The 14,183-nt window shown below is 37.3% G+C and overlaps 1 protein-coding gene across 1 annotated transcript in view; it reads left to right on the top strand.

Annotated features, from left to right (window-relative positions):
* Window positions 1-14,183, top strand: part of PRKCQ (protein kinase C theta) — a 199,284-nt gene that overhangs the window by 106,409 nt on the left and 78,692 nt on the right. The window contains exons 9-11 of the mRNA XM_001362868.4: window positions 842-951; window positions 2,689-2,812; window positions 9,149-9,309. Coding sequence (XP_001362905.2) covers window positions 842-951; window positions 2,689-2,812; window positions 9,149-9,309 — 395 coding nt within the window. The remainder of the gene's footprint in view (window positions 1-841; window positions 952-2,688; window positions 2,813-9,148; window positions 9,310-14,183) is intronic.

Here is a 14,183-nt window from a genome sequence, read left to right as displayed (position 1 = left end):
TATTCAGTATGTTTACAAGGAAAGTTTAGACTATAAAAAAGTATTTGTATTTGTCATGTCATTGGGAACACTGACACATTTCAAGTCATTAACAAACTTCACCATATATTTAATCATATAAACCAAAATCACCAAATCTTACACTATTTGCTTTATGTTAATTATTTTATAATCACATGCTGACACTTTAAAGGTTTCTTTTAAGGAAAAATAAAAAGGACCCAATAATTTTTAAATCAAAAAAGTGTTTCACATCTTATTTTACAGGCTCGAAAAGTATTACTAATATTCCTTAGACTTCATATAGATAAGAAACATGTCAAGTTTCTAAATAATAAAAGGGCTAAACATGACATTTAAAAAGTCTTAAATCTTTCCAGTAAACACCATTTATGTTAGTAACTGCAACATTTTCAACATTCAGCATTTCACATAACTAGCCCATAAAGATTTTTTTTTTTTTAAAGGGAGAGAGGGAAGATTACAGGATGGGCAGGGAGTTGCCAACATTGTCATACTTCCTTTAAAATTCAAAACCATCTTCACGGAATCAAAACTGTCTGGAATGGTCCTACAAGGACTATTTCTATGCAGCCAAAACTGAAAATACTAATTCCTGCCAGTATTTAACAGGTTTTGTGTTTGTTACTTGTTTTTAAGACTAATCTGATTAAAAAACAACAATTTAACCACCTCAAATCCATTTTGGACATGAGTCCTTCTAAATTGATGGATAGATGGAGAGATAAAAAAAATATATAATTCACATGCTAGAAATATATTAGCTAGTCTTTCAGAGAAGTATTGCCCTCTCACCAATCTCTTACTTTCTTCCTTTCAGCATGTGGCATGAATGTTCACCACCGATGCCAAACGAAAGTGGCCAATCTATGTGGGGTAAACCAGAAACTCATGGCAGAAGCACTGGCAATGATTGAAAGCACCCAACAGGTAGGGAAGGCTCTTTACATCCAATGAATCCACTCTAGAAATCAAACTGGAGAAGTTCTTAATGGATACCTGCCATGTGTCCACCGCCATGCTAAGTACCCTTGGGTCACAGGAACGAAGTACAGAATACTTTTCTAAAGATGCTGTAGTCTCCATTGGACTTCAAAATTTGCAAAATTGCATCTGGGCGGGCAATTATTTTACCAATATGGATCATAACCTCCTTGTGTCCTATTACCAGTCATTTAATTAAGATGCATCTGTAGTGTGTGTCAGGCACTGGGTCAGGAGTCAGAACAAAACATTTATTGCCCTCCAGGAGTAGGTGCTCCAGTGGAAAGGGGAATCAAATACCCCAGCAAGAACGGAGAGAGCCCAGTCAGGAAAGGGCTTTGGAAGGAGGTAGCATTTGAACTGAGCTTTAAACAGTGCTATTAATTCGAAGAGGCAGAGATAAGGAAAAAGGATATGCAGGGCATGGGTAGTGATCTAGGGAAAGGCACAGAGATGGGAAATACGATATCATGTAGATAATCTCCTTAACTTTCTCTGGCCAAAAATAAATAAATAAAAGTCACATGTTGGCGAGGCTCTCTGAACCTGAGATTGCTTTTGGACAACAGACACGGTCTAAGTATATATTTGGAAGTCTTTCGACTTGGCCAAGGACCTGACTCAGCCTTTACTTCACTGCTGTTATCACTAAGAACTCAGGATGGTTGCGATGATAAACTGAGTAAAATTTTATTGAAGGAAATTGCATAATATTAGTTAGTTCAATACACACCCAGATGCCATATAGCTGAAATAGGTCGTGTTTTGTAAGAGGGTTTTTGTTTATTTTCCCAAAATTCACGATGGACCTCTTCTCCCTTTAGATGGTCCTAGAATCTCTGCTTCAGTTCAAAGCAACTTGAAACACTTCAGATTTTGCTGTTATATACCCTTGGTGTTCTCATAATGACCACCTAACAGGCACTGAAATTATCTGGAGATTCTCTTCTTTGGTGACAACTTCAGCTCATGAATTGTCAAGGGATGGAGCCCATCCATTAGTGGTGTTTTCCATCTTTTCAGTAGTCCTCTAAGGCTTCCTGACTTGATAAAAGCCACTTATTTAGGGACTCAGTCCACATCTAGGGATGTCTCAGAACTGGAGGTGTTGCTCCAGGCTTCACTGGCCTTTACTTTCTGGGCCTCTGTGGAATTTTGCTCTCTTCCCCTCTATGTGCCATCGTCCTTCCTCACAGGTTGCGTGTCTCCAGGGTGATGTTTTCCTATTTCCAGTGATTAATGATATAGCAAATTGCATATAAGTCAAAAAAAAAGCATCTGTAGTTTTTTAAATTTTTTTAAATTTTATTTTCTCTCATTTATTGCAGGATTTGTATGAGAGGGCCATTTAACTAGTAGAAAAGGTTGAGGAAAACAAATACCTTCAACTTGAGAATAAAGCGTAGGAGTAGAAGGTTTCCCCAAGCCTTGGGATTTGACAAGAAGTGTTGGGAGAGATAACATGTATATTTGGAAATGATACTAGGAAAGTTGCCTTCTTAGAGGTTATTCTTTCCCTTCCCAATAAAAGGAAAGATAACTTCTAAACAAGATTCCCAGTTTACTAATCAATCTAGGGAGTCCCAAATATGGGAAGTGTCTATGGAACCATGGCTAGTGCTTAATTGCTGAATTGACCCTTTAACAGAAGAGAGGATGACTCATTCTTTATTTGTAACTCAGGCTCGATGCTTACGTGACACAGAACAGATCTTCCGAGAAGGTCCAGTTGAAATTGGCCTCCCTATCCATTTCAAGCAAGGAGCAACAATTCCATATTTACCAATGTCTGCACCGGGGAAAAAAGGTAGCTCTAATGACAGATGATGATGGATGATGATACTTGCTAGCATTTACAAATCACTTTAAGGCTTGCAAAGAACTTTACACATATTATCTCATTTGATGTAAGAGAGGTACTATTATTGTTCCCATATTCCTGATGAGGGGATCGACTGACTCGTCCAGGATCCCACAACCAGTAAGTATCCGAGACAGGACTTGAACTCAAGTGTTCTTGACTCCAACCACCCTAGTAGTCTACTCATTACACCATCTAACTGCTCTCAATCAGATCAATATTAATGATTAGCACTAGCCTCCCACCTTTAAAGTTCTCAGGCCATCTAGTCATTGCATGCTTTATGCAGTACAGAATATTATAAGGAAAGGATCACTAAACCAGGAGGCAAAAGGCTCGATTCTTGTCCTGGATCTTTTCTTTATTCAATCAGTGACTAAGTTCCAATTTCTTCATCTGTAAAATATAATCATTATCACTGCCTACCTCCTAGCAATGTCCTGAAGATCCCTTCTTATAAGATGCACTGGAAATCATCATATAAATATAAAGCATTGCATAACCTCAGATGAATTACTTAACTTAATTACTTAACACCCTTGGACCCCAGTTTCCTCTTTTATAAAATGATGGGTTTGGAAAAAATGATATCTAAACTCAAAACCACCAAGAATATCATACCATCTTTTGTGTAGTATGTAGGCTTAGCCACTCTCCAAGTGGCTCCTACTATAATTGGAGTAGACACAGATGATTGGAAAGGAACGAAAGAAGAATCCTCCTTCTATCACTGAAAAGAGCAAGGGGCTTCCCTGAAAGCAATGGGCTGGAAGCAGAGAAGATGCAAAATTTTGCTTGAGGACAAAACTAGCAGTGGTTTATGGGAATGGCCAGAACAAGAGCTCTGAAATCTTCTAAAAACCAACTAGAGAGAATTGAGGAGCAATATATATAGAGAGAGAATCCTCAATTCTCTCCAGTTGGTGTGTATATATATATATATATATATATAAAATTCTGGGCTACCCCCCTCAGAGAAATATTTTCCCCAAATTTTTGGCAATCATGCTGCTAATTACCAGTTAAGGGTAATGGTTGGTCAAATTTCTTCTCTTGAGGAAAAGGGGCGACATTATTATTAATAAAGCCTGTCTCGGAGGTTTCCAGTTTCCCCGATAATCTACCCCAGCAGCTTCCTTTGAAAGAGAATACTAGATGGGTGAATGAATGACTTGAACATAAAGAAGGAAACTATAAGAAAATTAGGCGAACACAGAATAGCATACATGTGAGACCTTTGGGAAGGGAAAGACTTCAAAACCAAGCAAGAATTAGAAAGAGTCACAAACTGCAAAATAAATAATCTGGAATACATCAAATTAAAAAGGTTTTGTACAAACAAAACCAATGTAACTAAAATCAGAAGGGTAGCAACAAATTGGGAAACAATCTTCATAAAAACCTCTGACAAAGGTTTAATTACTCAAATTTACAAAGAACTAAATCAATTGTACAAAAAATCAAGCCATTCTCCAATTGACAAATGGGCAAGGGACATGAACAGGCAGTTCTCAGCCAAAGAAATCAAAACTATTAATAAGCACATGAAGAAGTGTTCTACATCTCTTAAAATCAGAGAGATGCAAATCAAAACAACTCTGAGGTATGACCTCACACCTAGCAGATTGACTAACATAACAGCAAAGGAAAGTAATGAATGCTGGAGGGGATGTGGCAAAGTGGGGACACTAATTCATTGCTGGTGGAGTTGTGAATTGATCCAGCCATTCTGGAGGGCAATTTAGAACTATGCCCAAAGGGCGCTAAAAGACTGTCTGCCCTTTGATCCAGCCATAGCACTGCTGGATCCCAAAGAGATAATAAGGAAAAAGACTTGTACCAGAATATTCATAGCAGCGCTCTTTGTGGTGGCCAAAAATTGGAAAATGAGGGGATGCCCTTCAATTGGGGAATGGCTGAACAAATTGTGGTATATGTTGGTGATGGAATACTATTGTGCTAAAAGGAATAATAAAGTAGAGGAATTCCATGGAGACTGGAACGACCTCCAGGAAGTGATGCAGAGCGAGAGGAGCAGAACCAGGAAAACATTGTACACAGAGACTGATACACCGTGGTACAATCGAAGGTGATGGACTTCTCCATTAGTGGCAATGCAATGTCCCTGAACAATCTGCAGGGATGTAAAAAATACTATCCACAAGCAGAGGATAAACTGTGGGAGTAAAAACACCGATGAAAAGCAACTGCTTAACTACAGGGGTGGAGGGGATATGACTGAGGAGAGACTCTAAATGAACACTCTAATGCAAATACCAACAACAGGGAAATGAGTTCGAGTCAAGAACACATGTGATAACCAGTGGAATCGTGCGTCGGCTATGAGAGAGGGAAAGGTGGTGGGAGGGGGGGCGAGGAGGAAAAGAAAATGATCTTTGTTTCCAGTGAATAATGTTTGGAAATGACCAAATAAAATAATGTTTAAAATTTTTAAAAAAGAGAACAATAGAATATATACATATAAATACATAGAATATCCAGAACTGAAGGTCTCCTTTCTAGTCAGTAGCACATAGAGCAAGGAAAATTTTTCATCGACTTGCTAGAATGTTGTCTTTTTTACCATGATCAAAGAGAAGCTCTCTGGACTGAAAGAAAGCATGCACTGCTCTCCTTCAGTAAGAAATTGGTTTGGAGAAACACTACTTTTTAGCATTTGGGGAATGGAAGAGAATACTTTAAAAAAATAATAGTTTCAAGGGGAAAATGAATTTTTAAAAAGGAATTTAAAGGAGGAAAAGGGAATCTTGATCTGTGTCAGGTGGTTAGAGTGCAATAATGTGATGCAGAGTCAAAAAGGATTATTAAACACTTCGAGCTAAGTCATAGGTATGAGGTCTTTCCCATAGAAGGTAAATCTGGACCCTCTGAGAAAGAAGCAGCTGTTTATGAAAAGGAATTATGGAAATAAGGAGCACCTATTCAGTGTTCAGTATCTGTTGAGCTAAACTGAATTGTCATGTACTGTGGGAAGGAGCCCCCTCCTAGAGGAATCTGAGGAATAACAGCATGGTAATGTGGGTGATTTTTTCCTGCAGAGTATCATGGCAGCTCTTTTCTGCCCGACGTGCGCCATGCTCTCTCCCTGGTGCATGTCATGAAGGAGATCTTCCCAAGACTTCCCAGACCAAATGACCACAAACCACTTTTAGTGATTCCTAAGACAACCAACAACTGCCAGAAGAAATCTAGAAAATGAAGTCCTGGGCAAGAAGCCAAGGGTCTTTGTTTGGGGCAAGAGGTGGTATTTTCATCTCTGCCAGCAGCAGGAGAGGCAGGGACTTCAGAAGAGAAGGGAAGATTTGGTCAATGAGCAGCTAGCTAGAAAGATGGGAGCTAAGCATTAGGGTCAAGATTTTTGGAACATAGCCTGAAATATAGGAATGAGGACCAGGAAGAGATTATGACAGATGGAACCTGGTAAAAAAAAAGTATTTGTTTAATATCTTACAAATGAAATAAAAAGAACTTTAACGGGAAGGGGAAAGAATTGCCTATAAGCTGTAGATCATATACAGACCTGCCAACAAAGGAAGGAAAGCAGTAAGGTGCCCCTTAATTCACCAGAGAGGGAATCTAAGAATCAGCAATAACCACATATACTCATATGTCCATGTGTAGATGACAATAATGTGTAACACAAATGCACAATATATTTGTAATAAGCAAGTGAATGAACTATACACTTTAATGGAAAGAGACAATTTTGACCTCATAGATATTATTGAGACTTAACTGAATGGGTCAACAGGAATATGGCTCAGCATGTATACCTTTTCCAAGAAAACAGGAAAGTATACCTTTATTCAAATCGAACAGAAAAAAAAAAATAGGGGGTGGGAGAAGAACCCAGGGTATGCCAAAATTACTTTTCTAAAGAAACCTAGAAAACAGAACAGGGGAAATTATAAGGAAATAATTATAAAATCGAATATTAAAATAAAAATATATCTTATAAGTAAATAATTATAAAGATTTATTATATATCCATCCTAGGCACTGAGGAAGAAAGGATAGAAATGAGTCTTTTAGCTCAGGAAGATTATATTCTGCAGAAATGTCCTCACAGAGAGAGAAACAGAAACCATATTTTTGTAAATGTAAATTACAGGTCAACTGAGCAAAAGGAAATTAGAATTTGTAGAAAAAGTAAAAAGCCTGGCATAGAAATATGATAAAATAGGGGTGGGGAACTTCAGTTATCTAGACATCTGCTAGAGTTCTTTGAAATGTGTAAAGCACTGAGTACAGTGCCTGGCACATAGTAGGATCCTTCTCTCTCGCCAAAGGTATAGCAGCTCATAATTTCTTGACCTGACTTATAGTAACTGTATCCTTCCAAGTTTGAGGAGTATAAAGGGAAATTATGATAGTGGACCTGAAGTTAACTAATAGAACTGGTTGCTAAAGAATAAATGAGAGTAAAAATTTTGAGGGAATAAGTATTCCATGTTCAAATTCATGTTGAGGAGAAAGAGGAAAGCTATGCACACTCTAACATGTACCCTGTGAAAAAGTTTATTTTAAAGGGGCTAGAGCTACCACAAGTAGAAGCCCATAAGGGAAGACATGCTGGAAGGATTGGAAACCCTCGAGAATGAAATTAAAAAGATATATTTCCAATAATAGTAAAAAGACGGCATGTATAAAGGAAATAATGTGAATGCACAGGAAATTCATGGGTCAACTTAGATTTTTTAAAGCTATGTATAAAAGATGGTAATAGTGTAATATATGATAGATGATTACAAAACTATGGCACCATATTTTAAGAAAAGTGTAACAAATGCTCAAAATAAGCTGAAGATGATGAAGACTGTCAGACAACAAAATGTGATTTTTTTTAAAAATAGTTTTATTTGGGAAAAGAGAAAAACCAAAGAAGGAATAGAACCACCGTTGAGAGGTGATGGGTAATAAAGGAAGACAGAGAGATGGTAAAAATTCTCAAAAATTACTTTGATCTTGTTTTCTTAATCGAGGAAAAGACTTTTGCACTGGTAAAGATAGAACAAAAAATGACTTAAGAGGGAGTTGGAAATCTTAGCATAATCAGAGACCAACTAGTTCCCTTTTATAAAATATTCTTTAAAAGCATTTTTTAAAATACCTAAAAGGTGCCAGGTACTGTCTTCAGCACTGAGAATACAAAGTCAAAAATGAAACATGTCCTGTCCTCAAAGAGCTTATATTCTCTCAGTAGAAACAAGATACACATATATAAATCTATGCAAAATATTTTAAAATTAAATGCAAGATAATTGGAATGAGACGGGAAATGAAGAAAAGGTCTCAAGTATAAGATGGCACTTGTGTTGAACTTTGAAGGAAATTAGAGATTCTAAGAGGCAGAAGAGAGAAGGGAACGCGTTTCAGACACCCTACAAATAGGTAATGGAATGTCATGTGTGAGGAAAGAGAAGTAGGCTAGTTTAACTACATCGAGAACATGTGAAGGAAAATAAGATGTTATAGGATGTAAAGAGCCTGACCTTAAATGCCATTCAGAGAAGTCTTTATTTGATCCCAAAGATAATAAGGAGCTTTGCGGTAGTACGTAGGAGCTGAGGGTTACTACACACCATGAAGACACATAGTCCACCAGACTCAAAATTCTCCTTAGCAAGAATCACGGGGTTGCTGTCCAACTAACGATTTGAAGGTAGCTCAGTTTTTATTTAGGAAGGAAGTTGAAGGGAAATGATAGACTACAGTAGGAAGGGAAAGGCTAGTGAGAAAGATTAATTCTCTTTTGGATATGTTAAGTTCAAAATATCTATTGGATGTCCAGTTCAGCGTGTCTGAAAGGGAACTGGCCATACAAAATTGGAAGTCAGTAGAGAGATTTTATCATCGGCGCAGAGATAGTTTTGGATCTTAGCAATGCATCATCCTCATGAAGTTCTTATACAGATGAAATCAGAGATCTTCCACCAAACAATAAAATTTCTGTCATTCATTAAAAGAAAGCAGGTTGTCTGATGACTCAAGTCATTAAGGATATTTGTTCTGCATTTATGGTCTCTGGCTGGTTGAGGGAAGGCTCTGGATTCAGTTTAGCACTATATCCATGGCCACAAGCTTGAGATAGAGCCCCCACAGGGAAACTCTGACTGTACTTAAAGATTTCTACTCCATTATTAAATAGCGCAAGCTCCATAAATGAAATATTGAAGGTACAAAATACATGAATTCTGCATAATTAGAAAGTCATTAAATTTCTAGAAGTTCATTGTTAGTCATTTGACTTGATCATTTCAGAACCTCAGGGAATCTCTTGGGAGTTGCCAATGGAAAGGATGGTGAACACCGAACCTCTTTCTGGACCAGTACTGAAGACAGAACAACCATCCTTAAAAATGAAATTCAGTATCGAGGATTTTATTTTGCACAAAATGCTGGGGAAAGGAAGTTTTGGCAAGGTATGTTACAAGAGGAGAAGTTCATCTGAGCTGACCCCAGAAATCTAAATGAACAAGGATTCTTGTCAGTGGGGGTAATAATTTTGGGGCTGGAGTCATATGAGGAGTTCCCTGAGCAGCATTTTAATAAGGAAGGATTTGAGGTTGGTATAAATATTTGGAAGAAATCTTCCTTCCTCTAGACACTATAAGGTTTATTAATATCCCTCTGAAAATATACTATACTACTGAATACATAGTCTATAGCAGTGATGGCGAGTCTTTTAGAGACCAAGTTTTGTGCCCCACCTCACCTTGTGCTGGTAGTGCCCCATTTCTTTCTTTCTTTCTTTCTTTCTCCCTTACCTTCCATCTTGGAATCAATACTGTGTATTGGTTCCAAGGCAGAAGAGTGGTAAGGACTACGCAATGGGGGTCAAGTGACTTGCCCAGGGTCACACAGCTAGGAAGTATCTGAGGCTTACCCTGTACAGGGGAGGGAGAAAGTACTCCCTTTGGGCTGCTGGGCAGAGGGGAGAGTGGTGTGAAAAAATATGGTCAGGCACAGTGGAGAGGAGCATCTCCACCTGAGTCCCTCTGCCTTTCTAGTAACAAATTCTAGCAGGGGGTGGCATGCAAGCCCACCGGAGAGCACTCTGCATCCCATCTTTGGCACATGTGCCATAGGTTCACCATTACTGATCTATAGAAACATTGATTAAAAACAAGGATTACTACTTTAATTTGGCCAACTTTTTTTTTGTTTTATGTGTTTTTATTGTCATGCAAAACACACTTCCATATTGGTCATTATTGTAAGAGCTAACTCATACATAACCATTGAACAACTTCTATTAAGTGCCTACTATGTTCAAAATACTGTGCTGTGTTGAAGATTTAAAAAAAAAAGATTTAAAATAACATTGTCCCTGTCTTCAAGGAGTTTCCGGTCTAAGAGGGAAGATAAGGAGTTTTGGGGGGAAAATTTTTAGAAAAAGAATGTGCTAGAGGTAAAGTACTCTAGAGAATTTGAAGAGAAGAGAGATGGGTGAATTAAGAAAAGATCCTTTAGTGATACTAGCAACTTGAAATAATGCCCAAGGGTTATGCTCAGCAACTGTAAGACATAGGAAGGGTAGGAAATAAAATAGGAGGAAAAAGAAAAAGTAAAGAGAATAAGACATATTTGGAGGAGTACTACTAACAGCTTCTCAGATCCTAATCAATGACACCTCTGCTAGGTTTCCTACTTTGGGTATATGAAGACAGAGCAAATCCATTCTCAAGGCAGGAGCATTTACTTCTGGTCCAAAAAGAGAGAAGATTAAAGAGATACAGTAATGGGCAAGATGAATTAGCATACCTACCTTTTTATTTGATGTCCAAGTTCTTTTCCAATCCATATCCCGATTATGGCGAAGTATAGAAGATAGGACATTGATAAATATGGAATGCTTATCTCAAAGGAAAAATGATTTAGAGGTTACAAATTCAGATTTCTAGGCTGCTGCTCCTCCTGAAGAACCTCAGTTTGATAGTGATGATCAGTTGAAATAAGTGGGGATATCTAACCTTGAGAAGATGCATGTGAGGATAGACATGATAGTTGTCCATCATTTAAAAGGCTTACTTATCACTTGGAAAAGAACTTGTTCCATTGATCTTAGGGCAAAACCAGAAGCAATGGGTACAAGATGCAAAATAAAATTTGGGCCTCTTAGAAAGAAAAACTTCCAAATAGTTACAGTTATCTTGAAGTGGAATGGGCTCTCTTGAGAAGTGATGGATTCCTTGCCCATTATAACAACTGTTATTCAGTATTATACTAGATATGCTATAGGGATAAGAAGAAAAAAGAAATTGAAGAAATTAGAATAGGCAATGAGGAAACAAAATTCTTTGCAGATGATAATATAGTTAGAGAATCCTAGAGAATCAACTAAAAAGCTAACTGAAATAATTAAAAACCTTAGCAAACTTGCAGGATATAAAATAAATCCACATAGATCATCTGCATTTCTACATATTAACAACAAGAGATAAAAAGAGAAATTCCATTTGAAATAACTGTAGATAATTTAAAAAAAAATACTTGGGAGTCTACCTACAAATACAAACCCAGAAGCTATTTGAAAACAATTACAAAACACAAATAAAATCAGATCTAAACAATTGGAAGCATTAATTGCTCATGGATATGCGAAGCCAAATAACAAAAATGACAATTCTCCCTAAATTAATTTACTTGATCATTGCCATAATAATCAAACTACCCAAAAATTCTTTTTATGGAGTTAGAAAAAAAGAATAAAATTCATCTAGAACAACAAAAAGTCAAGAATATCAAGGGAATTAATGAGAAATGATGCACATACACACACACACCCATTGGAGAATTTCAAAGAAAGGCTGGACCATTTTTTATCAGGGAAAGTATAAAGAGATTCTTGTTTAGGTGCAGTTTGGGATAGATGGTTGATAAATTCCTCTTAAGATTCTGTGAACCAAAAAGGGGATCTGCAGCTTTCTATATTTAATCCTGGCCAATTATTCTGAGTAAGTAGAATATTTGGAAATTCTAACATCAAAAAGGATAGGGAATTTTGAAGAGAAGACATTAAGAATGGGCCATGGGAAGATATTTAGGTTATATGTTCATAATATGCAAATATCTTATGTATCAAAATATAGCCCCTGAAAAACATCCACCAGGATTGAAGCCCACTAGCATGGCACCTTCTCCACCTAGGAAGTAATATGCTGCTTTTTTGCATTTGTGTAACTCCTATCACTGTAATAATTAGATACCTGTTCTCTAAACTTTGGCAGAGAAACTCTCGTAAAGTATACTGAACAAACCGAAACACAAGTTAGCATCAGCAACAGCTGCAAAAAGCTGCATTCCCCTCAGATTTGGGGTCTCGATACCTCAGCTGCCTTCAGCAAATTCCACTCTCCTTTCCAAACTGCAGCTGGTCATTCTCAATTCTTTCAGATCTTTCTTGCAATACTATTACCTACCACAAACTCATTTGGCATTAATCTGGGAACAATAAACCACTTTATAGCCACTCTTCATTATAATTTGTCATCAATTAATGTGCAATTACAACATATTATCAAAAATCCGAAGTACATTATGTAGATTAAAACTGCCTTTTCAGATGTTTAGTTTATGGCTGGTTTGGGGGTGTTTATTGAAAGAAATAATTGTAGCAAGAGCACTTTAAATTGTTAATGAAATGAGTTTTCTCTTTTGTCCCCAACCCTGTGGCTTTCCATATTTGAATAAGGAAGTCATTAAATTAAATGAACAAATTATGTTAATACCCGAAAGACAAGTAAGAGGTCTACCTGTGTACAAGAATTAGCACTTCATTTAATCACACAATCCAGCAAGTATTTGCTAGGTGCCTACTGTGTACAAGGCACTTTGCTAGTTGCTCTATATTCCCATAACTGAACATTCCAGGTTTACCTAAAGAGCAGAAAATTTAAACTCCCTATTCAAACTTCAACCAAGAAGGAAATGAAGACCTAACCCACACTGTACTCCTACCTTTTCACAATAATGAAGATCTTCTTAAATCCATTTTCCTTTTCTCCTCATTTTTCTCTGTCTTAAACGCCCTCTTCTTTTGTTCTCTCCCTTCTTCCTTCCTAATTTGCCTCTTTTTTTCCATTTCACCTTTACCGGAAAAGGAAACTTTAATCACTAGGGACCAGCACATCTTCATCAAGAACAGAACTTCATTTCCTTTGTCAAAGCGGGGGAAAAAACCAGCTACGAGGCTGGTACCTCAAAGAATAAATGCTATAGGGAGTCTACCTAAAAAAAAATCTAACTTTATATAGTGTGTAATACGTGCTAGATCATGTCATTTGATCTTCACAACAACCCTGAGAAGGCAGTTGCTGTCATCATCCTCATTTTACAGATAAGGAAATTGAGGCAAACAGACATTAAGTGGCTTGACCAAGATCATATAGTGATTGCCTGGGGCCATCTTTGATTTCAGGTCTTCCTTACTGCAGGCCTGGTATACTTTCCCCTGTGCCGTCTAAAAGCCCTCTGTACCATCAGTGCTTTTGACAGTCTCTCTTGCAGACAAAATAGTTTCTCTTACAGGTAAGAGAGACAAATGTGGTCTAGATAGGGAAACTGACTCAATGACCAGGTCAGGTCCAAAGAAGAGTTATTAATTACTTAACGTTATCTTGGAATGGAGGATTCAAATGGAACACTTTAGGGATCTGTTCCCAACCTTCATCTATTCAGTCTTTCTATACATACTACTTTGCACCTCCTCGGGGCATGTAGTACTCTTCTATTTGTATGAAGACTTAGGCGATTTACTTCTCAAATTTGCTAATAATTAATAATAATTTGGAAATTGGCTACCACATGAGATGACAAGTCAGAATCTAAAGAGATCTATATGGAATAGAACATTAGGCTAGCCAAATCTAATGAAATTCAGTAGGAATAAATGTAAAGTTTTACATTTGTAATTAAATAATCCATTGCTCTGAATAAATAGGGGATAACTGAAAGAAACCTCCGTGTTTCCGTGTATTGCAAAAATTAGAGCACATAAGGAAAAGGCAACCAAAACAAAGCCCTAATTCAATCACCTGGTAAATCTTTGTTAAGCCAAAAGCGATGCCAAACTCTGAGGACAGAAAAGAGAGACAAAAAGACCCTGACCTCAAGGAGCTTATACTCTAATACTCTGGTGTATGGGTTTTAGAATTAATATCCAATACTCCAAGTATTATATTTTGTAAAAAATAGACTCGAATACAGGACTACAATCCCCATGAGCCTTTGCTCCACTTCCCCAGAATGCCTTGTAATCTCACCTGGGCCGAGATCGAGAAGGTATTTAAGTGGA

Source organism: Monodelphis domestica, chromosome 5, assembly GCF_027887165.1.
Source record: "Monodelphis domestica isolate mMonDom1 chromosome 5, mMonDom1.pri, whole genome shotgun sequence".
Classification (NCBI taxonomy): domain Eukaryota; kingdom Metazoa; phylum Chordata; class Mammalia; order Didelphimorphia; family Didelphidae; genus Monodelphis; species Monodelphis domestica.
The sequence above is the reverse complement of the archived record's forward strand: the minus strand, read 5'-3'. Positions and strand labels throughout refer to the sequence as shown.